The sequence below is a fragment of the Zootoca vivipara genome, chromosome 12 (assembly GCF_965207765.1).
Source record: "Zootoca vivipara chromosome 12, rZooViv2.hap1.1, whole genome shotgun sequence".
Classification (NCBI taxonomy): domain Eukaryota; kingdom Metazoa; phylum Chordata; class Lepidosauria; order Squamata; family Lacertidae; genus Zootoca; species Zootoca vivipara.
In genome coordinates this window covers 48,773,196-48,798,687 of record NC_142595.1, presented here as the reverse complement: position 1 = coordinate 48,798,687, position 25,492 = coordinate 48,773,196, and the positions used below count along the sequence as shown (strand labels likewise).

The following is a 25,492-nucleotide window of genomic DNA, read 5'->3' as shown; positions in this document are numbered from 1 at the left end:
TTCTTTATGGTCCAGCTCTCACTTCCATACATCACTACTGGGAAAACCATAGCTTTAACTATACGGACCTTTGTCGACAAGGTGATGTCTCTGCTTTTTAAAATGCTGTCTAGATTTGTCATTGCTTTTCTCCCAAGAAGCAGGCATCTTTTAATTTCAACAGCAGCTACACCCTATTATGCCACACACTAAACTAGAAAAGTTCCTCTATTTTATTTGAAGGGGGGGATTTGGGGTGGGAAGAAGCCAATGGAGCAAATTAAGGTTCATGGTGCAACCCCAGGGCTGTTTTGTAAGGGGAATTTTGAGCTTCAAATCCCAACCAGCCCCAGCCCTGTTTGAACTGGACTACACTGCAGGGCTCTCAGCTGCATTCCCATAATCTATAATCTAACATTTATTTTTACAGGAAATTAAGGGGGGGAAACTTAATTCACTAATGCAGTACTATATTTTATCTGTAGTCCATTGGAAATAGGTGGCAGTTTTAAAATCTCCTTTAGAGAAGTGCAGTTGCTTGTAGCATCTGGAGGCGGTTGGAGGAGGGATGGCAGCTAACAGATTGAGGTTGAATCCTGACAAGACAGAAGTACTGTTTTTCGGGGACAGGGGGCGGGCAGGTGTGGAGGACTACCTGGTCCTGAACGGGGTAACTGTGCCCCTGAAGGACCAGGTGCGCAGCCTGGGAGTCAAGTCATTTTGGACTCACAGCTGTCCATGGAGGCACAGGTCAATTCTGTGTCCAGGCCAGCTGTCTGCCAGCTCCATCTGGGACGCAGGATGAGACCCTCCCTGCCCGCAGACTGTCTCGCCGGAGTGGTGCATGCTCTGGTTATCTCCCGCTTGGACTACTGCAATGCGCTCTATGTGGGGCTACCTTTGAATGTGACCCGGAAACTACAACTAATCCAGAATGTGACAGCCAGACTGGTGACTGGGAGTGACTGCCGAGACCACATAACACCGGTCCTGAAAGTCCTACATTGGCTGCCAGTACGTTTCTGAGCACAATTCAAAGTGTTGGTGCTGACCTTTAAAGCCCTAAATGGCCCAGTATACCTGAAGGAGCGTCTCCACCCCCATCGTTCAGCCCGGACACTGAGGTCCAGCTCCGAGGGCTTTCTGGCGGTTCCCTCCCTGCGAGAAATGAGGTTACAGGGAACCAGGCAGAGGGCCTTCTCGGTGGTGGTGCCCCCTGCCATCAGATGTTAAGGAAACAAACAACTACCGTATCTGACTTTTAGAAGACATCTGAAGGCAACCCTGTATTGGGAAATTTTTAATGTCTAATGTTTTGCATTTTTTAAAAATGTGCTGTATGCCACCCAGAGTGGCTGGAGAAACCCAGCCAGATGGGTGGGCTATAAATAAAATTATTATTATTATTATTATTATTATTATTATTATTACAATATGTGCATTGGATCTCATGTATACACAAAGCCCAGTCTGCAACAGAGCACTAACACCGGGCCACACTGCAGGGCAGTTGTAGACTATGTTCTTGCTCCCAGCACCGGCTCCCCGACCTTCAATATTAACCTCGGCCTACACTGCAGGGCTGGTGTAAGGCGCTAGGCCCCGCCCACCTCCACCTGGCCAGGTGGGCATCCTGCTCTGAAATCTGCATAAACTCCTCTCTCGACCCACCTCCTCGTTCCTGGTTGGCTGCTGCTCTAAGAGGCCGCGGTTCCCAGAATGACCGCCAGGGGTCGCTGTGAGGCCCATCTCGAGCGGCGGTGGTGTTGAAAGCGCGCGTCTCCAAGGTTTCCACGGAACGCCAGCGGATGTGACGAAAGCACCGGGTGACGTCAGGCGCATCCCCATAGAAACGCGCCGGAAGCGCGGCGGGACATAAGAAAACGAAATTCCCGGGGTTAGCGGTAGAAGGAGGAGAACCAAGAGAGCGTCGGAGCGGCGAAGCGGCTCTGGGTCCCGAAAAAGAGGATAGGGAAGAGTTAAAAGGGCGCATGCGCAGCCGGAAGTGAAGCCGCCAGAAGCCCGGTCGGGGGCTAAGGGTTGCCAAGGGCAACAAAGAAGGGTATGACGCTTGTTTATTTGTTTATTTATTGCGCTTCTGTCGCGCTTTTCACCCGCACAGGGAGCTGAAGGTGGCCACAACAACTCCGCGAGGTGGGCTAGGCCGAGTGGAAGTTGGCAGAAATTATGCCTGGCATGGAGGGAGGTAGAGTTGGAAGAGACCCCCGAAGGTCATCTAGCCCAACCCCCTGCGATGCAGGAACCTGCCAAGGAAGGAGGAGAGCCCACCACCTTCCGAGGGAGTCCGTTCCACTGTATAATGACTCTTACGGTACTTTCAGGAAGAGCAGAGAAAACGAAGGTCCTCCTCCACACAGCACACAGTTAATCTGCAGAACTCTCTCACTCAGGAAGCAGCCATGGGTCAGATTGCATCAAATAAACAAGGAATATTCGATGTTATGTTGGAGGAGGATGCCAGAAAACCTGGAATTATGTTCACGTATGGTGGGGGTGTAAATATGTACAATTTTTCTGGCAAAGGAGATAACAGAAACCACTGGGCTAAAGCTGACTAAAAGTCCAGAGGTAGCATTATTATCGATTAATAATAATAATAATAATTTATTATTTGTACCCCGCCCATCTGGCTGAGTTTCCCCAGCCACTCTGGGCGGCTGCCAATCGAATATCAAAACAATACAGCATTAAATATTAAAAACTTCCCTAAACAGGGCGGCCTTCAGATGTCTTTTTAAAATAGGATAGCTGCTTATTTCCTTGACATCTGATGGGAGGGTGTTCCACAGGGCAAGTGCCACTACCAAGAAGGCCCTCTGTCTGGTTCCCTGTAACCTCACTTCTCGCAATGAGGGAACCGCCAGAAGGCCCTCGGCGCTGGATCTCACGATGGGGTGGAAGGTTCGCAGGCTAGGAAGGACTTGCTCACAAAATTATTGACAGCTGCACGAATTATGATGGCTAGGTTAATCTGTGGAACTCGCTCCCTCAGGAGCCAGCGACGGGCACCAATCCGGGTGGCTTGAGAATGAGGTTGGACAAATTGATGGCTGCCAATGGCTACTAGCCACTTTGCCTCTGCTCAGTCTCCACAATTCGGGGCAGTTTTTGGACACCGGTTCCTGGAAACCTCAGGAGGGAGAGAGGGGCTCTTGGGCTTCGGGTCCTGCTTCTTGGTTTCCCACAGGCTGGCCACTGTGGCCACTGTGAGAAGAGGTTGCCGGGCTAGAGGGGTCTCCGGCCTGATCCAGCTTCAGGGCACTTCTTACGTTCCTACGTCACCCAGGGAGCTTCATGGGCGAAGTGGAGATTTGAACCCTGGTCTCTCAGGTCTTATTAGTCTGACACTGAACCCTACTACACGGTGGTGGTGGTATATGAAGGGGTGGGAGTTGCCTTCATTGGAGGGAGGGGCACACAAAATGGAGGTGTGATGGGCAATGGAGTGGGGCCTTAGGGAGCAGCTGGGCGAAGTAAATCGGTGGGGTCAGAGGAGCCAAGTGGATGGAGGCTTATTCTGTGGAAGGGGTGGGGTCAGAAGGGGAGATGGAGCTGCTGCCTGTGTGCAGAAGGGGCTAGGAAGCTGTGGGTGTAAGAAGCTAGGCCAGGAATAGTGTTTCTGAGTCCTAATTGTGGCATTCCCCCCCCCATTTATTGCATTTCTATCTCAGCTTTTCCTCCAAGGAGCTAAAGGTGGAGTACATTGCTCTCCCCACCTCTTCCAAATTTAATCCCCACAACAACCTTGTGAGGTGGGTTTGGCTGAGAGGCAGCGAGTGGTGTCCAAGGTCAACCCGCAAGATTCATGCGGGGATTTGAACCCTGATCTGGCACTCCATCCACTACACCGCACTGTCTCTCGCAGTTGCCAGCCTCCCGCTGCCGCTCACTTCTTACTTTTCCTTCCACTCTTTGCTTTTTCTCCCCTCAGGCGATGGCAGAAGCAGCAGCAAGGGCGGCTCCTGATCCCTGCGTCGCGTTGCGGCTCGTGGCCGCTGCGGCCTGGCACGTGGTGCAGAAGCAGCAGGTCAACGACTTCCCCCGCGTGCTGGCGCTGCTGGAGGCCGTGAACGAGGCGGCGCCTGACTTGGTGCACTTCCGGCACCTTGCCAAGCTGCAGTTGGGCCTGCAGGCAAAGGTAGGTCTCAGGCCAACATTTTTCAGATGTCATGCGATAGCACTGGCGGGGTTGAGGGGTGTTAAAAACAAAATAACCAGTGTTTTTTCTCTTATCTACCACTTGGGGGGGGGGAGGAAACTCTTCAAAGCAGTTTACAAAAAGAATAATACAATAAAATGATCAGTAAAAAACCCAGCTTAAAGCACATGTCAACATTATAAATATTTGGGTAGGCTGGCCTAAACAAAGAAGTCAGGTGAAGGCGCCAGCCTGATGTCCATATCTCTCAGTAGCCTGGTCAGTCTTTGCTGGTTTTCACTTATTATCACCGAATGGCTCTTTGATCCTTTCCTCCCACCCCTGCCCCACAAGTTCTCCCAGGTCACCATAGAGGTCAGCTCCTTGACTTTTCTTTTCTCTCTTGCATCAGGTGATCATGAGCATGCTTCAGGAGGAGCAGCCAAATGGGAAGATCTACGACGATCTAGATACGTTCTTTCCAGAGGGGGAGACTCAGCCCCACACCAAAGCTGTGAGTGTCTGCCTATATGTTCGCCTTTCATTAAGCAGCAGCCATCCCTTCTTACTGTGGCCATCTTTTCCTTTCACCCCAGACGCCTCAGGACGTGAAGATGGTGCAGCTGGCTCAGGAGAACTTCCGGGATCTGGTGTTTGGGTTGCTAAGTGACCGTAGGGAGAGGGAGAAGTATGTGCAGGTGAGGCTGGGGGACGATGTTGAGAGGCAAGTCGGGCTGGGGTGCACTTGAACCATGCAAGTTTGGTTGTGGGTTTGCTTATCTGTGTTGGGCAGAAGTTGGGATTGAAGGGACAGGCTCAATAGTTCCTCCATCCTCAGAAGCTATTGGGGGGGGGGGGTTTGCAGCCCAGGAAGGATCATTCTCTGTGACAGCTCCTAAATAAGACAGCTCCTTGCAAATGCTGAAAACACACCTCTTCACCCTGGTTTTTTTGACATTTGGGGGGGCTATTTCCAAGACCCATCTTGTTTTTGTGATTGCAAGCTGATTAAGCTGTTAATATGGTGTTCTGGTTGCTGTAACCTGCCCTAGGACCTTGGGGTGAAGGGAGGGACGACGATGATGATGATGATAGAATGGGACATGCTTTGCATACAGAACATCCTACATTTGATCAGGGCATCTTCAGTTAAGTTGAGAGATCAGGTATAAGGAACATCTGGCCCACCAGATCTTTGTGGTCTCCCAACTCCCATCAGCCCCAGCTACATGGCCAGTGATCCTAGTGCCACGACTTCTGCAGGGCCCCACGGGCTCCCCACCCGATAACAGAAAATGCTGGGGCAAATGGACAATCTCATAGAAGGCAGATCCCTATTCTGAAGATGGGTGTTGGAATAGCGCCTCGGTTGGAGGTTGTAATATAATATAATATAATTTATTATTTATACCCCGCCCATCTGGCCGGGTTCCCCCAGCCACTCTGGGCGGCTTCCAACAAAACAGAAATTCTAAAATACAAAAATCCATCAAACATTAAAATACAGAAATCCATCAAACATTAAAAGCTTCCCTAAACAGGGCTGCCTTGAGATGCCTTCTAAAGGTCTGGTAATTGTTGTTCTCTTTGACCTCTAGTGGGAGGGCATTCCACAGGGTGGGTGCCACTACCGAGAAGGCCCTCTGCCTGGTTCCCTGTAACTTGGCTTCTCGTAGTGAGGGAACTGCCAGAAGGCCCTCGGAGCTGGACCTCAGTGTCCGGGCAGTACGATGGGGGTGGAGACGCTCCTTCAGGTATACCGGACCGAGGCCGTTTAGGGCTTTAAAGGTCAACACCAACACTTTGAATTGTGCTCGGAAACGTACTGGGAGCCAATGTAGGTCTTTCAGGACCGGTGTTATGTGGTCTCGGCGGCCGCTCCCAGTCACCAGTCTAGCTGCCGCATTCTGGATTAGTTGTAGTTTCCGGGTCACCTTCAAAGGTAGCCCCACGTAGAGCGCATTGCAGTAGTCCAAGCGAGAGATAACTAGAGCATGCACCACTCTGGAGAGACAGTCAGCGGGCAGGTAGGGACTCAGCCTGCGTACCAGATGGAGCTGATAAACAGCTGCCTTGGACACAGAGTTGACCTGTGCCTCCATGGACAGCTGTGAGTCTAAAATGACTCCCAGGCTGCGCAACTGGTCTTTCAGGGGCACAGTTACCCCATTCAGGACCAGGGAGTCCTCCACACCCACCCGCCTCCTGTCCCCCACAAACAGTACTTCTGTCTTGTCAGGATTCAATCTCAATCTGTTAGCCGCCATCCATCCTCCAACCGCCTCCAAGCACTCACACAGGACCTTCACTGCCTTCACTGGTTCTGATTTAAAAGAGAGGTAGAGCAGGGTATCATCAGCATACTGATGGACACCCAGCCCAAACCCCCTGATGATCTCTCCCAGCGGCTGCATATAGATGTTAAAAAGCATGGGGGAGAGGACAGAACCCTGAGGCACCCCACAAGTGAGAGCCCAGGGGTCTGAACACTCATCCCCCACCACCACTTTCTGAACACGGCCCAGGAGGAAGGAGCGGAACCACTGCATGACAGTGCCCCCAGCTCCCAAGCCCTCTAGACGGTCCAGAAGGATGTTATGGTCGATGGTGTCAAAAGCCGCTGAGAGATCCAGCAGAACAAGGAAACAGCTGTTACCTTTGTCCCTAGCCCGCCGGAGATCATCGACCAGTGCGACCAAGGCAGTTTCAGTCCCATGATGAGGCCTGAATCCTGACTGGAAGGGATCCAAATGGTCCGCTTCTTCCAGGCGTGCCTGAAGTTGTTCGGCAACCACTCGCTCAATCACCTTGCCCAAGAATGGAAGATTTGAGACTGGGCGATAGTTGGCCATATTGGCCGGATCTAAAGATGGTTTTTTAAGAAGCGGTTTAATAACCGCCTCTTTCAGCGGGTCTGGGAAGGCTCCTTCATGGAGAGAAGCATTTACCAACCCGCGAAGCCCATCGCCCAGCCCTTCCCGGCTAGCTTTTATAAGCCAGGATGGGCAAGGATCAAGGAGACAGGTGGTTGGTTTCACTCGTCGAAGCAGCCTGTCCACATCCTCGGAGGTAACAGATTGAAATTGATCCCACAAAACTTGACTAGACAGGACTCTAGCACTCCCCCGCCCCGGCCCTGCTCCCACGGTGGAGTCTACCTCTTCCCGAATCTGAGCGACTTTATCTGCAAAAAACTTTGCAAAATCATTGCAGGAGATCATGTGGCCCGTACTGGGCCCGGATGGAGCAGGTGGTTCCGCTAAATTGCGAACCACCTGGAAGAGTCTCCTGCTGCTGTTTTCTGCAGATGCGATGGAGACGGCGAAGAAGGTCCTCTTCGCCGTCGCCATTGCCACTTGGTAGGCTCGAAGTTGAGCTCTAGCCCGTGTCCGGTCTGATTCAAAATGAGTTTTCCGCCACCGGCGCTCTAGCCGTCTCAACGACTGTTTCATCGCCCTCAGCACCGGGGAGAACCACGGGGCTGTCCGGGCTCCATGCAATCTGAGAGGGCGCTTCGGAGCCAGACAGTCAATAGCGCTGGTTAACTCCGCATTCCAGCGGGCCACCAGGGAATCAGCTGAAAGGCCATCGACATGGGATAAAACATCCCCTACCACTCTCTGGAAGCCAATTGGATTCATTAAGTAGCGGGGGCGGACCATCCGAATCGGTCCCACCTCCCTGCAGAGGGGAAGGGTTGCGGAGAAGTCCAGTTGCACCAGAAAGTGATCTGACCATGGCACTTCTTTTGTTTCGCTTTTACTTAATGTCAGATCACCAACATCCATAGAGGTAAACACCAAGTCCAAGGCATGTCCGCGGCTATGAGTTGGGCCAGACTTATTCAGGGACAGCCCCATGGTGGCCATGCTTTCCACGAAGTCCCGAGCGGCTCCTTGTAAGGTCGTGTCGGCATGGATGTTAAAATCCCCTAAGACAACCAAGCTAGGTGTCTCCAGGAGCACATCCGACACGACCTGAAGCAGCTCGGGCAGGGAATCCTTGGTGCAGCGGGGAGGTCGGTACACCAAAAGGAATCCTGTACTGCCCCTATTGCCCAACTTCCAGAACATGCACTCAGAAAACTCAGTCTTACCAATAGGACGCCTGGTGCAAACTAATGACTTCCTAAAAATCACTGCAACCCCCCCTCCCCGCCCAGATGGCCTGGGTTGCTGTGCATAAGAGAAACCTGGTGGACAAGCAGCGCCAAGAACGGGCCCATCGGCTTCATCCAACCAGGTCTCTGTCACACATGCCAGGTCAAATCCTCCATCCACAATCAGGTCGTGAATGGCAGTGGTCTTATTCATCATCGACCTGGCATTGCACAGCAGCACCTTCAGGTCATGTGGGTATCCCTTGCTGATTCCAATATCCGTCCGGTCAGGACCAGACCCGGAGGCAGGGATAGTCCTCAGACAACGACTAAGTCTGCCTCCTCGGTAATGACATGGTCTGGTCTTAGCATAACTCCTCCTCCTACCCGTGACCACTGAGATCGGTTGTCCCAGTGCATCACCCCCTGTGGAATCTGCCCCAGCCATTTTGCTTGCTGGGACCCCCTCCTGGGCAGCCCTGATCCCTCCCCTTAAAAACAAAATAAAACCTCTGTAAAAAACAGCAAAGAACAGAACAAAAGAAAAACACAATAAAACAACAAAACCAAAAACAATAAAAATTACAAATACACTAAAATTTAACAGATTCCCACACCCAACTAAAAATCCCTCCCTAAAACCTATGTAAATCAAAAAATACAGTAAAACAATACAAAGACAGAAAATTACAAACTAAAATTGACCCCTCCCCTTAAAATCAAATTTAAAACCAATACAGAAAACACTAATACAATAAAACAATACAAAGACAGAAAATTACAAACTAAAATTAACCCCTCCCCTTAAAATCGAATTTAAAACCAATACAGAAAACAAACTAACAAACTAAACGATAAACAAAAACCAAAAACAATAAAAGTTACAAACACATCAGAATTACAAGAAAAGCAGCAGCGGCACTGTTTCAGGCCTCCTAGGAGCCTTAAAGCTGTGGTAGAGTATGGGTCCCGCCCCCGGGCCCAAGGTGGAAGTGGGCTTCAGGGGGAGCAGTCCTTCCAGTACTCACAGCAGCAGTGATGTTCCAGGCCTCCCAGGAGCCTCAAAAGCTGTGGAGGAGTGGGGGACCTGCCCCAAGCCCCAGGTGGAAGTGGGCTTCAGGGCGAGCAGTCCTCCCAAACACTCCCTGGCAGAGCAGCAGCAGCAGCAATGTTCCAGGCCTCCCAGGAGCCTTAAAAGCTGTGGTGGAGTGGGGGACCCGCCCCAAGCCCCAGGTGGAAGTGGGCCTCAGGGGGAGCAGTCCTTCCAGTACTCACAGCAGCACTGATGTTCCAGGCCTCCCAGGAGCCTCAAAAGCTGTGGAGGAGTGGGGGACCTGCCCCAAGCCCCAGGTGGAAGTGGGCTTCAGGGCGAGTATAGAGTATAGAGAACCTCCCCCTGTCATCAGTAGCAGCTCCTCCCCAAGCAGCCATGGAAGTGCAGGGTCTGAAGGAGCTAGTCAGGAAGCAGAGAGGGAGAGCCAGGGCTCCGGCAGCAGGGAAGAGCCCCTGCTCCACAGGCGGGAAGAGAGAGAGACGGAAAGGGGGGAGAGGGGAAAGGCGGAGCGTAGACCCTTTCCCCCGGCACCGGAATTAAGGAGGAGAAAAGGGAGGAGTTTCGCTGTTCCCAGGCTCTTATGTTGGTCCAAGGGGTGGAAAGGGGCAGTGCCGGATTCTGACACGGAATAAGCGGACATGAAACCGACAGCTCATCACACTGTAAATAACGTGCACCAAATAAAGACTCTGAAAGACAAGTATGTGGAGAGTCGTTACTCAGGAGTAGCCGTAATAACCTCTGACAGAGGTGATTGCAAACGTTCTTGGATTTTTGCCTTTTAGGAGCACCTGGAAAAGGATTACGGAGAAGCCTTTATGCAGGTGGTCAAAGAGCTCTTTCACGATTACCTGTGGCAACTGGAGAAAACCCTCCCAAAGCCCGATTTGCACCAGGTACCAGGCAGCAGTAGCAATAGTAGCGGGACATGGGCTGGAACCAAGCGGTGAGCTGGCAGTCCACTGCCGTCGCCCCCCCCCCCACCTTCAGCACTCCTGGGGTGGAGGGGCCCCGTGGCTCCACGGTAGGGCACAGGCTTTATGGGCAGGCCTTGGCCCTCACTTTTGCCTCCCCCCTCCCTAGCTGCTGGACGCCGCCTGCCTCCAAGGGCCGAGCCAGACTCCCCAGCCAGACTCCAGCATCCTCTCCTGCTACCTCTCTGCCATGGGGTACCAGACCACAGGTAGATAACGAAGACATTTGCCTTGCGGCCCTTGGCCTTCCTTCCCTGTGTGTCCTTTGTTTGCAACCTCTTGCCCTTCTTCCAGGATTACCTATGCGCCCACCTTCTCCCCGCCTGTCAAGCTCCCTAGTTCACAGCGAGGAGGAGGGGGAACATAGGACACTTGAGCCCTCCCAGGCGCATGCATACAGGAGTAGTTCACCCTGCGCCCAGGAACAGTAAGTGTCTCCTTGTCCTCATTTTCCTGGTTCCCCTGCCCCTTAACGGCTTGTTCTATCTTCTTCTTTTTCTCCCTCCTTTAGGGATTCCCCCAGGCGTCGACTGGGCAACCAGGGAATGGGTAGGTAGTCTATGAATGTATTCCCCCCCCCAACAAAATAGTTTACTCCAGCCTCCATGCCTTGGTAACCTTCCATGTACATTGGGCTGCAGGTCCCATCAGCCCCAGCCAAAAGCAGCTGGAAAGGCAGCAGCTGAAGAAAAACCACATGAAGACTCACCGGGGGGGGGGGGGTCCAGCGTTTGGATTTTTTGCAGAACAAATGTGTGGATTTTACAGTAGAAAGCAGGGTTGGCCAACCAGGTTTTGAGGGCTGGCTGTTTTCCCTCCCCTGTGAGACACTTCTTCCCTGCTCCCCAAATCACCCCGCTTTCCCCCGTTCTGTATTTCAGCCTCCCGTTTCTGGGAACATCTCTCTTTCTCTCTAGGGAAGGCGTGTATCAGGAGCAGACAGGGTGGAGGGGCTGTGGCCTGGCGTAGGTTTGGAATGACCAGGGTTAGAGGAGCTCAGCAGGGACTTCTGTTTCCCTGCTACCACCCTCCCCCCCCCCTGCTAACTGCAGGGCCCTGACCCGACGGGCCTGCCCCCAATTTCCACATCCCTCCCCTTTCCAAAGGAGGGTAGAAAAATCCCGAGATGCCACCACATTCTCCTTGCATTGACCTGGGGAGAAGATGCAGCCTTGGCTATGCAGGGGAGCAGCGAAAGATGTGCCAAGTGCCCATAACCCCTTCCGTTCTCTTTCTAGAAGAAGTCGAGGATTTTGTCCTGGATTCATGCAGTGACGGATGCGATTCCCCTTTCATGAAGGTGAGGAGCAAGATACTCAGCATGCCATTTTTTGGGGGGGGTGTTGAAAGTGCAGGTCAGGCCAGGGCCTTGGCTGGTGTCCCCGATGAATGTTGAAGGAACAGCTGTTGGCTCAGGCCCGTAATTCCCCCATCCCCGCCTGGAGCAGCCAGCTGGGGCTGATGGGAGTTGTAGTCCAAAACTGAGGGCCCTCGGTTGCGAAAGGCTGCTGTGCTGTAACTGTAAGCAAGCTCAAGCATGTGCAGCTGAAACAGCTGCATCTTGCTTCCCTGTCAGATTTTAGATTGTAAGCTCCTCAGGGCAGGGACCTATCCTCTAGCGCTCTGCAAAGTACCGTGTGCCCTGATATTTAAATAAGGCTGATGGAGATGCATTGAGTGTGTCCCTTCTTGAGCTTGAAGTGGAGGTGTGCCGGTGTGATTTGAAGGGGCTCAGCCAGCCCAAGGCCTCTTCTCCCTTTCTCCTCCAACAGGGAGAGTACCAGTGCACCAGGCACAACACCCTCATCCCCACGTTGCGACAGTACCTTAGCAACACCAGGAATCAGTGAGTGGCTGCCACCCCCCTCCCTTGCCTAGGAAGGGCCGCTGTTCTTTGCCACACCTTAACCTCTTCCTCTCCTCCTTCCCTTCCTCCAGATGTGCTAGTTCTTCAGGCTCAGCGACATCCCATCTAACATGACATCCGCCCCATTGGTCTCCTCCTCCTCCTCCTCCAAACATGCCCGCACAAAGACATTTTCAGGGCTTTATTTTGGGTTTCGGCAAACAGTGCAAAAGTTTCTGGCGCTGCTCCCACGGAAAACGCCTCCCCTGCTCCCTTTTGAGTTTGGTCTCGGGAAGGAAAGACGCAAATTGTGCAGCGCAGAAGCGGGGCTGGCGTACAAATACTGGAATAAAATAATTACGCGGACGCACGTCTCCTTTCTACTCACAAGAGGAGGGCGGTCTGCCCATACTGGACTGCGCAAGGAATGCAGTGGAGGGGAGTAAGGAGTGCCGGCCTGGCGTCGGGCATGGGGTGGATTTGGTCAGCGCCAGGCCTGGTGCTTGTAAACCTGCCGGTGCTCCAGCTTGCCAGCCTGTGCAGATACTCCTCCCACTGGAGTAGCCCAGGAGCGGCTGCCGCCTCGTGGGGCAGAGGTCAGGGTTGGCCGGCCTCGCCAAAGATGGGGTTGGCTTGCTGGGTGACCCGGATGAAGGTGGTCCTGCGGCTGAGCTCCTTCAGCTTGGCAGCCCCCACGTAAGTGCAGGTGGAGCGGATGCCGCCCATGATGTCCCGCAAGGTGTGCTCCACGTCGCCCTTGAATGGCACTTGCACCACTTTCCCCTCAGATGCCCTGCAGGGGGAGGAGGGGAGATATTAGCAGCCAGGCAGGGGCTGTCCCATTCCCTCTCCTCGTACATTTAGCATGTTTTACTGGAGCCGCAGAGAAGCTCTAGGTCCCAGCCTCATCCAGCCGTTTTGGGGGAACCATCCCTCTCTTCCCAGGCTTGACCATCAGGCACAGGAAAAATTCAAGCCGAGACTTGAGCGTGCTCACAAATCCTCCTCTGCTTGAACCTTCAACACCATAATCCAGGGGTCCCCAAACTAAGGCCCGGGGGCCGGATGCGGCCCAATAGCCTTCTAAATCCGGCCCGCAGACGGTCCAGGAATCAGCATGTTTTTACATGAGTAGAATGTCTCCTTTTATTTAAAATGCATCTCTGGATTATTTGTGGGGCATAGGAATTCGTTCATTCCCCCCCCCCCAAAATATAGTCTGACCCCCCCCCACAAGGTCTGGGGGGCCGGGGACCGGCCCCCTGCTGAAAAAGTTTGCTGACCCCTGCCATAATCCTTACTAGAAATATAGGAGAGTTTGTGTGGCAAGAGAGGCAAAGAGGCATCTTGCCCCATCATTCCACTTCTTGCATTTAGTTATTTGATTCTTTGAGGAGCAACTCCCTTCATCTCTTGCTATTGGCCATGCTTGCTGTGGCTGATGGGAGCTGCCAGAGTTTTCCCACTCAGGCATCACAGCAAGGATGCTGCCGTGTTAAAAATGCCACAACAACTTGAGCCATGATCACAAGACTCCTTGCCTTCCCTGCTTTTCCACCTGATGACTCCCCTCCCTAGACCTTGTGAGGTTTTTCCCCAGCCTGGCTGACCTTTCCCTTCCCCTCACAAAAGCTGTCCTGTGCTCTATTACTGACATGCCCTTGCCTGGCTCTCAGCAATCAGATTTCCACCCAAAAGACTACAATTGTGCTTTTGTTCCCTCTACAGTCGTACCTTGGTTCTCGAACAGAATGCGTTCCAGGAGTCCGACTCCCGGAACCGTTCGAAAACCAAGGTGCAGCTTCCACTTGGCTGCAGGAGTGTCCTGCAGCCATTCGGAAGCCGCGCCGGATGTTCGGCTTCCAAAAACCGTTCGAAAACCGGAACACTCACTTCCGGGTTTCGATCTTTCGGGAGCCGATTTGTTCAGGAGCCGAGGCGTTTGAGATCCAATGTACAACTGTACTTCAGATGCTCAGGCATGAGGGTTGATACTTATGTTGCCCAAACAGCAGCACCTGCATGCAAGGAAGAGGAATTGGCAGAAATAGGAAAAATCTGGAGTGGGGAAATGTTCCACAGCTCACCACCATTGTATGGGCCACAGTTACCAATGAGGACTGAATGTGCTCGGTGGCTGCGGAACATTGGCTGATTTTTATTTCAGGAAATTTATATGCTGCATGATTGTAAACAAAAAACCACGGTGGTTTACAAAATGAATAAAGTCATTAATAAAAACAGCTATTCAAAACATTTAAAAGCTAATTAAAGTCAACAATAAAGACATATTAAAACTCACGTCAACATTCTGCATACCCTGCGAGGCTTGCCTAAACAAAAATGTGTTCAGCAGGTGCCAAAAAGTGTACAGTGGAGGCAGCTGCCTGTTGTTCAAGAGGCAGAGAGTTCCAAAGATGCGTTTCCTACCTATGCAGCTGTTAACGCGGCACCTGTAGCAGTGCCGGTTCTGCCGATAGAAGTGGCTGAGTGAGCGTAACGCTTTTTTGTGTTTTAATATTCTGCTGGCAGCCGCCAAGTGTGGCTGGGGCAACCCAGTCAGATGGCTGGCATCGAAGGAATAAATTATTGTCTTATTGACAGAAGGGGGGGGGAATGAGAAGAGAGTCTTGGTGTAAGGCACACCTGGCAGATCGCAGCAGCGAATCAGAGTGCTTCTACCCTGCAACATTTTACAAAGAGGAGTGAATGTGAACTGGGTAACGGAAGGGGAAAAGGAGCGAGCACAAACTCTTATTTCTGCCACCATACCTGTAGTCTGCCACACCCCCGGCATACTTCTTCATGGCTACCTCTGAGCTCATGCCGTAAAAGAGCTTGTACTGCTTGCCTTCCTTCTCAATGAGCTCCCCGCCAGATTCGGTGTGGCCCGCCAGCATTCCTCCCAGCATGACAAAGTCCGCGCCGGCACCTGCACCCACAGCAGAATTGGGAGGCGTGTGAGACAAGCTTCCTTAGCTGCGGGACCCTGAGAACCTCTCTGGGGGTTCTGCCGCCACCCCGACAGATTGACCCAGGGAAGTTGGAAGGGCGGGGTTTTAATTTTTACCAAAAGCCTTTGCAACGTCTCCCGGGCAGCTGCAGCCTCCATCCTGCAGGAGAGAGGGCGGAAGGACAATCTCGGCATTCCTCGTTCAATCTCCCTACAGCTGCCATCCTAAGCGCCTGCCTTCTCTTAGCAAAAGGGCTTGGGCAAGCCTCTAGTCCTCATGGCTGGAAAGCCTACGCTTTGAGATCGGAACCAGCGGCGCAGCTGTCCTAAGAGTTCTTAAACCGGATCAAACCCTCTGCAGCGGTCAGGGCTCCCCCTTCCCAAGACCCCCTGCAAAACGGCGGCCAATTGAGGGGGCAGGAAAATGGAACGCTCACTGTCGGGGCAGTGATCCCAGGACAAATTGTAGTTCAAGAACAATGGGTGGGCAGAGCTTCCCCTTCCAACCCCTGCACCAAAGGGGCTCCAGCATAGTTAAGTCTCCTGCCATCCCTTTGCCCACTGGACCTGGCAAGGGAGGAGCCGGGCATCTCACCGAGATGATGTGCCCATTGAGGCCGTGGGCGGCGTCGGCACATTCCATGACAGCGCTGAGCTGGGGGTAGCCGACCCCTGTCTTCTTCCGCGTGGTACAAACCGAGCCTGGGAGGAGACAAGGCAAGTGGTTTATATATATATCATTTTTATTGACTTTTCTGTTTTGCAGTTAAGATATCAATGACTTCCCTTCTTCCCTTTCCATGGTTCATTTTACATATCATAAATCCCTGCATATTTTACAAAAACTGGACCAATCAGTATTCCATTATTGCATCCATCAAAACCTATTTGCACTGTTGAATTTATCTTAATGCTGCCAGCGTTTTCAGCTGTGCACAATTATTTCCCGTATATTCAATAAATGTTTTCCAATCTTCTCTTTAAGTATATTATTCTTGTTCTCTCATTCAATATGTTAAGTACGCAAGCTGCGCATATTCTGTCAACTTAAGTTGCCATTCTTCTTTACTTGGAACCTCGCTCGTTTACCATTTTGGGGGCTAACAAAACACGGGCCGCAGTTGTAGCATACATAAATAACCTTTTTTGACACCTGGGAATTTCAATCTGAATTATCCCCAACAGAAAGGACTGTTGGGGTGGGGTGAGTACCTTTAAACTTTTTAAAAAATTCATTACGGATCATTTCCCAATACACTTTTACCCTTTGGTTTAACCTAGCCAGCCTGCCCTTTCAGAGGAATGGAGAGGGTTGGGGCAGGGCAGGACTTGAAAGACCTCTTGTCTTCCCTCGATTGAGATTTGACGTGCCCCCACTCCCAGGACAGATGGCCATCCAGGTTCTGTTTAAAAAAGAGCACCATTTAAAAGGAATGGTTGAGGCAGTTGGGTGTGTTTAACCTGGAAAAGAGAAGACTAAGAGGAGATATAATAATAATAGTAATAATAATAATAACAACAACAACAACTTTATTTATACCCCGCCCTTCCCAGTCAAGACCAGGCTCAGGGCGGCTAACAACAAAAATATCAACGCAAGTATAAAAAACAATTCAGTTAAAATGCAGATTAATACAATGTTAAAATTCAATTTGAAAATTAAAAATCTGCAAATAAGATAAAACCATTATAAGATAAAACCTTAAGGGAGGGTAACCCCGGGGTCAGACTGCGTCAGTCCAAAGGCCAAACGGAACAGCTCTGTCTTGCAGGCCCTACGAAAAGATGACAAATCCCGCAGGGCCCTAATCTCCTGAGACAGAGCATTCCACCAGGTTGGGGCCAGTACTGAGAAGGCCCTGGTCCTGGTCGAGGCCAGCCTAACCACCTTGTGACTCGGGATCTCCAGTATGTTATGATTGGTGGACCTTAATGTCCTCTGTGGGTCATACCGGGAGAGGCGGTCCCATAGATGGATATCTTCAAATATATCAAGGGCTGTCACATGGAAGATGGGGCAAGCTTGTTTTCTCCCACTCTGGAGGATAGGACCCAAAACAATGGTTTCAAGTTAGAAGAAAGGAGTTCCCAAATAAACACCAGGAAGGACTTTCTGACAGTAAGAGCTGTTTTGACAGTGGAACAGACTCTTAATAGAGGTGGTAGATTCTCCTTCCTTGGAGGTTTTTAAGCAGAGGTTGGATGGTCATCTGTCATGGATACTTTAGTTGAGATTTGGACTGGATGCCTCTTGGGGATCCCTTCCAACTCTGCAATTCTATGAACCCGTTCCAACGGCTTGCACCAGCCATCAATATTCCATATCGTCCACCTGCCAAATTTGGCACAGGAGGGGGCAATCCTGATAAAGATCTCGCGAGTGGGGTCAGAAAGATTCTCCACAGAAGGATCACTTCTGCCTATCAACCTAACCAGACCTTAAGAGCCTTATCAGTGAATAAGTAAGGGTCCCTTCAGTTTAACACAAGACTCCGGCCATAACCCCAAGGTGGATCTGGCCCCAAAGCTCACCTATCCTTCTACACTTACCTGGTCCAATCCCCACTTTGATTATATCCGCTCCTGATAAGATGAGCTCTTCCACCATCTCCCCTGTCACCACATTCCCAGCCTGGTGAAGAGAAAAACGTCTGACTTGTAGGACCGAAAAGGCTGGCTTGGGTGAAACATGCCATGGTGGGACATATGGATGGAATTCTGAAGCCTTCAAGGCAAAGGCTACACCATAGAGTGGGAACAATGTGAGGGATGTGAAAAAAATAGTGGGACGTGGTCAGGAAACACAGCTAGCCTTGCCATATAGTCCTATACATTCTGGTAAACTCTTGACTACTGCAATACACTCTACTTAGGGCTACCCTTGAAGACTGTCCAGACATAGCAGCAATATCGGGAGTGAAATAAATACGCAAGAGCCCTACAGGATTGGGCTGAAGGCCCATCAAGTCCTTACAGTGGCAAAGTGGATGCTGCAAAGGGAAGCCCAAGAAAGATGAAACGTACAATGATGGTGTGATCCGGAAACCGCTTGCGCACATCCTTCAGGAACTGGACAAAGTGCTCAGAGTATCCGTTGGCCACGTCCAGGCAGATGTAGCGCACCTGCGGCACCGTCTCGAGGATCTGCTCCAGCTGTTCAAAGTCGCAGGGGCCGGTGCCTGAACTGGCTGCCACGTTCTGGGGAGAAGCACCGGGACGGATTGTAAAGAACTAGACAGGGAGGAGATGGGATTGCCCTGTTCCCCAGGGCAATCTGAGACCTGAGGGCGACTCAATGGATGACCCAGGAGAGGGAGCTAATGTCAGGTGGCCTACAGCCCAAGCGAGGGTGACAACATTCACTCACCAGCAGGCATTCTGGGTTCTCCGCCGCAAACTCCTTCCACTGGTCCAGACTGTAGTGTTTGTGGATAGTGGTGAAGAGAGAGAACTGGGAAGAGAGAGATGGAGGGGAAACAGACACTGAGGAAAGTGAGGAAACAGCCCTAGAGCAGGCATCCTTCAACTCTGGGTGTCCTGGTATTACTGAGACTACAACTCCCATCATCCAGTCACCTTGGGCAGATGGTCAGGGACGGTGGGAGTTAGAGTCCAGCATCTTCTTTTTAAAAAATAATAATAAATTTTATTAATTTTTAGAAAAAGAAAACACATACAAAGTATACAACATAAACTCTGTCCCTTCATTTCCCCTCCACCCACAAGCCCACCTCTGCCACCAGTGAGACCCATGGGTATTGGGGAACAAAGGGGTCCATTTTAAGCTGGGTTTGACCTCCCCCCTCCTTCCTCCCCCCTCATCCCCCCCCCCTGCCACTGAGAGGACAAAGTCGGAGGATCTCTGGGGATTGGCTTATCCCCCAGCTATTTCTTCACTGTACTGGAAAAAAGAAAAACAAGGGAAAAAGGGGGAAAAAAGCAAAAATATAAAAAGGGGGGGAAAAGGAAAGAAAAAAAAAGGAAAAAGGAAAAATATTAATGGCTTCCACGACTCTCCTCCTCCTGGATTTCCCAACCTCTTTACATAATTATGGCGGGTTTTCTAATCCAATTCAGAATCTTATTCTTATAATATTAACACAATCCTCCTCCTTCTTCATGCTGTCCCCCTCTGAGCCCCCCCCCCTGCCACTGGGGTAGCCCGAGGAGTCCAGCAGTCAAAAGGTTCCATTTTTGTGTCTGGGTTTCCCTCCACCCTTCCCTCTCCCCTCAAGGCACCCCCTGCCACTGGGTACCAAGAGTAAGAAGGGGGAGACAGGCAGTTTTCCACCCAAACACCTCCTGATCACCAAAATTATTCAAAAACAAACTCTAAGCATATTTCCTCAGCCATTCTTTTTACTCCCTCCAGAAAGCTCTTAACCTTAAACTATAAAAATCTCTCCTTCCCCCCCCAATGTCCCTCCTCCCAATTGGATCAGCATATCCTTTAACAGGCCAAGATTCCGACACCGTTGTTCATAAACAAAAAAAAAGTACCTTAAACTAAAAATTTTACCCCACACCAATTCTTTCCCACATCCACTTCCAGACCTCTGCTCCTCCCTCTTTCTGCCTTTCCCTCCCTTCACTAACACCATTCAACATTTCAGTCTCTCCAGGATTTTCACTTCCATCAATCTTCTCTTCACTTTGCTTCTCCTTGTCGGCCTCATCTCTTTGTTCTGATCTTTGTTTTTCATCATCCAACACATATTTTTTATGGTCTGAATCAGTCTCCAAATTGTCCTCAAATTGTTGCTCCTCACACACAATCTCATAATCAAAATTGTCCTCTAAATCTTGCTCTTGCACCTCATTCTCCTTTTCTGTTGGATTGAAGCATTGCCTTTCCTTGTAGATATCTTCCCATGTTTGTAGATAGCCCAGCACAGCCTCCTGGAAAGCTCGAGAGAATTTTGTTTTCATAGTTCACTTGACCACAGGCAGACCAGAGATAAGGGCAGAAGGGTACTGGAAAATTCCTCTCTACCACGTTGTCGGCTCCATCTTGGCTGTTCTTATCCTTTGTCTTTAACCTCATCAGATTTCAAATTTACAGTCCACTTAAATCCTTTTAAAACCTTTTGAATCAATTTTTCCAATTCACAGGAATAAAATCGTCTTTCTTAGTCCTTTAACAATTTGACAGCTTTTGACAGCTGTCAAAGCGTCCTCCCCCTTGTTGCTGCTGAACCTCAAGGGGCAACGACACCGGGGGCTGGGGAGGTTTGGAAAAGTCTTTCTTTCTCTCGGGTCCGCAATCTTGAAAGAAGTTTTCCCTTTTCGTCTTGGGAATATTTAATGCGCCTCCCGATTGTCCATTTGGAAGAGATCGGCTTCCGTTACTTTAGAATCTCTTCCTATCTTGAAATTTAAAATTTTTAAGATCCGAATGGAGATTTGACTTACTTTGAAGAAGTCTTTTATTTCCTTGGAAGAATCCGCCGCTTGCAGGCTGAGGACTCGGAGCTTCACTTCAAGGAGGTAAGATGAAACCCAAAAATGGCTCCCGCGACTCCACTCCGCTGGCTCTCGATTGCTCTACTGAGCTCTCGGGCAGCAGAGGATTCGCGTCCGGAGCAAACAGCTGGGCACTATGTCACCGGGACTCTCTACCCAGTGTTTTTTCGGGGAGTCCGCTCGCTCTGCGGACTTCCCCCCCCTCCACGAAGCCAGGGACTTCGGAGCACGAAGTCCCTGCGTCCAACTTCACCAGCGCGACGAATCGGAAGCCTAGAGTCCAGCATCTTCTGGAGGGCCCCCAAGGCTGAAAAACATTGCCTTGCAGGTACCACCAAATTGGGATCAGGTATTACATTCCCCCCCTCCCCTCTATCCACCTTTACTAGTAAATAAATAAAATTAAGTCACCAGTGATCCCGAAGCTGAACACCTTTGCCAGGTGACCAGGCGCCTCGGCAGCCACCGTACCTTGCAAAGGACCTTGGCCATCTCAAAGGTGCCCACCGTGTCCATGTTGGCAGCAATAATGGGGATCCCTGTGTATGTCTGCTTGGAGTTGCGGAATATGAAGGACCTCATGAGATCCACCTGGGAGGGAAGGAAACCAAGATCAAAGGTATAGGGCTGCAGGAGCGATATGGCCTGAGAATCCCTGCTCCTAACTTCTGAGGTGTCACATGAAGATAGAAACTAGGGCAGGCATCCCCAAACTGCGGCCCTCCAGATGTTTTGGCCTACAACTCCCATGATCCCTAGCTAGCAGGACCAGTGGTCTGGGAAGATGGGAATTGTAGTCCAAAACATCTGGGGGGCCAAAGTTTGGAGATGCCTGAACTAGGGTCTCCCAGTATGGAGCAGCAGGCGGGAGACCCTGTTTCTTCCATCTTCTGTTGCGGCTTAAACTAAACATCCTGCAGTACTCGCCCGCCAGGGAGCAATCTGCTAAATCGATGACTCAGCCAATGCTTTACCTGCAGAAAGTGTTGTCCCTGATATCCCCAGTCCTCAGGATGTAGGACCCAGGGTGTGAGGATGCTGATTTCTTTAATTTAAAAAGGTTGCTAGCCCTCATGGCTTCAAAGCAAACATCTGTAACGTGACCCTATGACAGGGAAGTGCCCGTAAGCCCATTCCAGTCAGGAATTACAGCAAGTCCAGCCTGGGAGGGAAGGGCTTCAAATATCGGACTGGTCTCCGTTTCAATGTCCTGACTCTCTTCAGTGTCCCACACTTGTGTTTCAGCAAACTGGAACATACAGGAGCAGCATCGAAACAGCGTTCTCACCTCACTGCGAGACTTGAGAGTGCTCCGTTTCGGCCTCAAGAGGACATCCTTGAAGTCTAACTTAATGTCATTGTCAATGTGTGGCATCTTCGACCCCTTGGAAGGAAAGCAAAAAAAAGGTCACACTCGGGGACACAAGGCAGAAAATCCTAGCCTATTTGACCTGGAAAACACCAGCACTAATCAGTAGATAACAAATTAACTAATTAGTGAACGTAAGAACAGCTCTGCTGGATCAGGCCAGTGGACCATCAAGTCTAGTATCCAGTTCTTAGTGGGCAACCGGCTGCTCCAAAAGTAAAACCAAAAGCCCTGAGCACAACTGTAGAACAAATTGTTATCGAAAGCGTTGCCTGTTTAAGACACACATTTCTTTTTTTATATATTTTTATTGAATAATTTTTACAAAACCAATAATCAACCAATATAGCCAATTACTTTTCTTTTTCCCCTCCCCCCTCCCCCCACCCTCCAAAGACTTCCCTCAGCTCCCCTCTCTGGTTTATTTCCCCTCTCTGGTTTATTTATACATATTATTCTCTGCATGTCTGTACTAGAGGATTTTCCCACAATTAAAATCTTTATTATGGTCTATTCAAGGCCACTCCTGTGTTTTTTCAGTTCTGCCCAGAAGTGAAAGTATTTTTCCACTTCCGAGCTGAACCGTAAAATCTCCCCTTCACACTTTTGGGCCTCCCCCCCCCTGCAAATCCTTAAAAAAGAATTAAAAGGGAGAGAAGGAGAAAATGGAAAGACAGAAAATAAAAATTAAATAAAAGTGGATGTTGTCAATATGTTTCAGTGCCTCTTAACACCCAGAGGTTAGTTAGTTAGTTAGCACAGCCAAATCTTACTTGTCAGAATTGACAGGCCCAATATCAAACAGGACAATTCAGACATAAAGTACAACCAATAGATAAACAAACCAACACAAACAATCAATGCAAAATTATATACTTCTCTTCAGCAGTTCCTTTACTTTCCAAAAAGGTGGCAGTGAATGGAGAGTAGCGAACTTTTCATTGCAATCAAATATGTTATAGTCCAGTTCATTAACTTTCTAATCCAGTATATTATAGTCCAAGTCTTCCATTTTTAAACTTTAAGAGGTATGCTTCCAAAGATGTCAGAAAGTGTTAAAAAGTTACTTGCTGGCAGTTAGTGTTGCATCGAGTTCCCTGGTCTCAGTAGGCAGTTATATTCCAGTCCAACTCCAGCTATTCTAGGTTCTCCTTTCTTTCTGGGGGATTCTGGATTCCTCCCCCAATATGAATAGAGAATTCTGCTGCTTAGCCTCAATTTTGTGCCTCCAAATTCCAGGGTTGGAAATTTTAACGCCTCTATTTCCAAAGCTCTTCCATGCAAAAGTCTTTAGCTTTCTACTCTGCCAAAGTATCAATCTGTCAAATTATGTCTCTGTCCTACTGTCAATTTGTATCTCGAAGTTACCCTACTGAAGAGCAACTGTAGCCAATATGTGTCCAAAAGAAAGAGAGTCTCTTGAAATTAAAGTTGCTTAAAAGTCTCCATTAGCTCCTCCTCCAATGCTCTACTCCCATTCACAAAAGATTCCCCTGCAGAGCCTGTCCGCAGAAATCGGAAGCCAAATCAAAAATTTTAAACCTAATTTCTTCTTTCAAGTTTTATTTGGCTTATTTACCTCCAATTGGAAAATCCACTGCTTTCGGTGACAGCATGTGGCTTTGGCTGTAGGGTGCAATGGAGCCGTGAGCGGACTCAGGCCTCTTCCCCTCCCCCTCGCAAAAACAGCGACGAGACATCGGGGTTACGGCGAGTTCCCAACGCTCTGCTGGACCCCTAGAGTCCCCCCTTGCCCATGGGGGTTTTTTGGGGGGCGCCTAGCCCTGGCGCTCACCCCTGGGGCCCTGACAGCCTGGACCGTGTCGTCTTTTATTCAGACGACAGGGAACCACACCGCCATTCCGCTCCGCAGCAGACGGGAAGTCTCAAGACACACATTTCTTTTCAAAGCCCATTTTGTCAATATTGAAAATGAAAATGAAAAGACTTTCCTATAGCAACCAGTAGTGGGTTTTGGCATTAAAATGCATGTTATCTTACAGGCCGTGACTTGCGTTGCTTCCACGAACCACGGCTTGCTAACACTAACAGCCGTTCATGACCTCTCCTTCTGCCTCAGTTTCTCGCAGTGATTGCACACATGCCACTCTATGGAAAAACACTAGGCCAGGCATCCCCAAACTGCGGCCGTCCAGATGTTTTGGCCTACAACTCCCATGATCTAGCAAGTGAATCTCCCATGAACTAACAGGACCAGTGGTCGAGGAAGATAGGAATTGTATTCCAAAACATCTGGAGGGCCGAAGTTTGGGGATGCCTGCACTAGGCCCATTGTATCCCTGATCTCCACATAATCTCTGAGTCTCTAGTCTTCAGTTAAGTTGTTCATCAAACTACAACTCCATCTCCACCACCTCTTAGACGCTACCTCTTGGACTTCCAATACCATTAACGATTAAGACACCCCACGACAGACTTTAGACCTGCCACAGCACCTGCTGCAGCACCTGCCGCATTAAAACCTCAACCATCGTCTCTCTCTATGGGCTTGTCACCAGTCTTCAAGGCCTTGACGAACCTCGTCCTCAGCTGTGGCATCCAAACCTATCAGCAGCTCTTATCGCCAAGGGAAGCGGAGACGATTACAGGCTTTTGCAAAGACTTTGCACCTCTTATCTCTCATTATCCCGCTGGTACCAGGAACACAACCCCACATCCTAATGCTATAAATTGACAGCAAGTTTTGAAATGGATGCACTTCCAGGGAAGCCTCTGTATGGCGGACCCCAGCATTTGAGCACACCTGCGGGGCGGCTGATTCTCTTGAAACCAGTAGGGTGCCACTGCCAGCAAACTGGGACAGGGGCGCAGGTGACACAGAACCATCAAACCCACCACCTGACCCCTCCCCCAGCAATGCACTGCCATGTTAGCATAAGTTATGCTAACTCTGCATCGCTGCCCCGGACCCCGACCCCACTCAGAGCGAAGGGGACGTGGTTCACATCAAGAATATGGGGTTTGTTTTGGAGGGGACAACTGCGAAGGGCCGGATTGAGACCTACTTCCGGTGCACCCTTGGGCACCCCCGCGCGCACTTCCGGTTGCGGCTACCCGATCTCAGAAGGCAGGAGTCAGCGCGAGCCTCTTTTCCACAACGGCGCGGTTCCACCCGGCTTCTCTCCACTCGACCACGCCCCCCTTTCTTCCTGGTCCTTCTGGACCTCTTCGGCGCACTGCCCTGTGGTCCTTGTAGTCTTCTCCCCTCATCGCCTATAACGGTGTAGAGCGCTCGCTGGACTGCAACTCCCACAAACCAACGCGCCTGGAACCGCCCTCGGGAAACGTTTTCCCCCACCTGCGTGCGTGCGCGCAACGGCGAATCTCGCGCTAGCCAATCAAGAGCGGAAAAGACGTCTGCTCCCAGCGGGAGGGGCACGGCGGGGGGGGGAGATGGGTTTCTGCCGCAGTGCCTGACGGGAGATGTAGTCCGAATAATAGAAGGCGGAGAGCGCGAAACAGAAGTGAATGGCTGGCGAACAATTAAGCAGGGCTGGAATTATAGTCCTGCCCATTAAAGCATTTAAGCGACGGCTGATGTGGCAGTTTAGAGCAAAATGCGCGGGAGACGTAGT

The 25,492-nt window shown here is 50.5% G+C and overlaps 2 protein-coding genes across 9 annotated transcripts; one reads left to right on the top strand and one right to left on the bottom strand.

Moving 5' to 3' along the window:
* The first annotated feature begins 1,885 nt into the window (after nucleotides 1–1,885).
* TINF2 (TERF1 interacting nuclear factor 2) lies at nucleotides 1,886–12,477 on the top strand. Of its 7 annotated transcripts, none has more exons than XR_015946578.1 (11): nucleotides 1,886–2,041; nucleotides 3,932–4,138; nucleotides 4,551–4,652; nucleotides 4,735–4,836; nucleotides 10,077–10,187; nucleotides 10,375–10,474; nucleotides 10,560–10,692; nucleotides 10,777–10,814; nucleotides 11,147–11,565; nucleotides 12,038–12,111; nucleotides 12,204–12,477. XR_015946578.1 is itself a non-coding variant. In XM_088655330.1 (11 exons), exons 2-11 carry the CDS (start codon nucleotides 3,935–3,937, stop codon nucleotides 12,244–12,246), a joined length of 966 nt encoding a protein of 321 aa, XP_088511456.1. In that variant the 5' UTR covers nucleotides 1,886–2,041; nucleotides 3,932–3,934; the 3' UTR covers nucleotides 12,247–12,477. The 7 variants fall into 7 exon arrangements, 5 of the variants coding, with proteins under 5 accessions (XP_088511456.1, XP_034991811.2, XP_088511459.1 ...); XM_088655330.1 differs by having other exon boundaries at nucleotides 11,507–11,565; XM_035135920.3 differs by having other exon boundaries at nucleotides 11,504–11,565.
* GMPR2 (guanosine monophosphate reductase 2) lies at nucleotides 12,299–25,077 on the bottom strand. Of its 2 annotated transcripts, none has more exons than XM_035135922.3 (10): nucleotides 24,923–25,077; nucleotides 21,816–21,911; nucleotides 20,999–21,118; nucleotides 18,432–18,515; nucleotides 18,089–18,262; nucleotides 17,615–17,696; nucleotides 15,660–15,766; nucleotides 15,182–15,224; nucleotides 14,884–15,043; nucleotides 12,299–12,904 (listed from the first exon to the last, which is right to left on the bottom strand). In XM_035135922.3, exons 2-10 carry the CDS (start codon nucleotides 21,900–21,902, stop codon nucleotides 12,709–12,711), a joined length of 1,053 nt encoding a protein of 350 aa, XP_034991813.3. In that variant the 5' UTR covers nucleotides 21,903–21,911; nucleotides 24,923–25,077; the 3' UTR covers nucleotides 12,299–12,708. The 2 variants fall into 2 exon arrangements, with proteins under 2 accessions (XP_034991813.3, XP_034991814.3); XM_035135923.3 differs by having other exon boundaries at nucleotides 24,972–25,077.
* Nucleotides 25,078–25,492: the final 415 nt, after the last annotated feature.

Excerpts from the sequence above, each read along its gene's own strand:
- TINF2 (XM_035135920.3), top strand. The coding sequence starts at position 3,935 with ATGGCAGAAGCAGCAGCAAGGGCGGCTCCTGATCCCTGCGTCGCGTTG. Across the intron at positions 4,653-4,734 it reads CTCAGCCCCACACCAAAGCT|ACGCCTCAGGACGTGAAGAT; the intron begins GTGAGTGTCTGC and ends CTTTCACCCCAG. Across the intron at positions 11,566-12,037 it reads GCGATTCCCCTTTCATGAAG|GGAGAGTACCAGTGCACCAG; the intron begins GTGAGGAGCAAG and ends CTCCTCCAACAG.
- GMPR2 (XM_035135922.3), bottom strand. The coding sequence starts at position 21,902 with ATGCCACACATTGACAATGACATTAAGTTAGACTTCAAGGATGTCCTC. Across the intron at positions 15,044-15,181 it reads AGACGTTGCAAAGGCTTTTG|GTGCCGGCGCGGACTTTGTC; the intron begins GTAAAAATTAAA and ends CTGTGGGTGCAG. Across the intron at positions 12,905-14,883 it reads GGGGGTGTGGCAGACTACAG|GGCATCTGAGGGGAAAGTGG; the intron begins GTATGGTGGCAG and ends CTCCCCCTGCAG.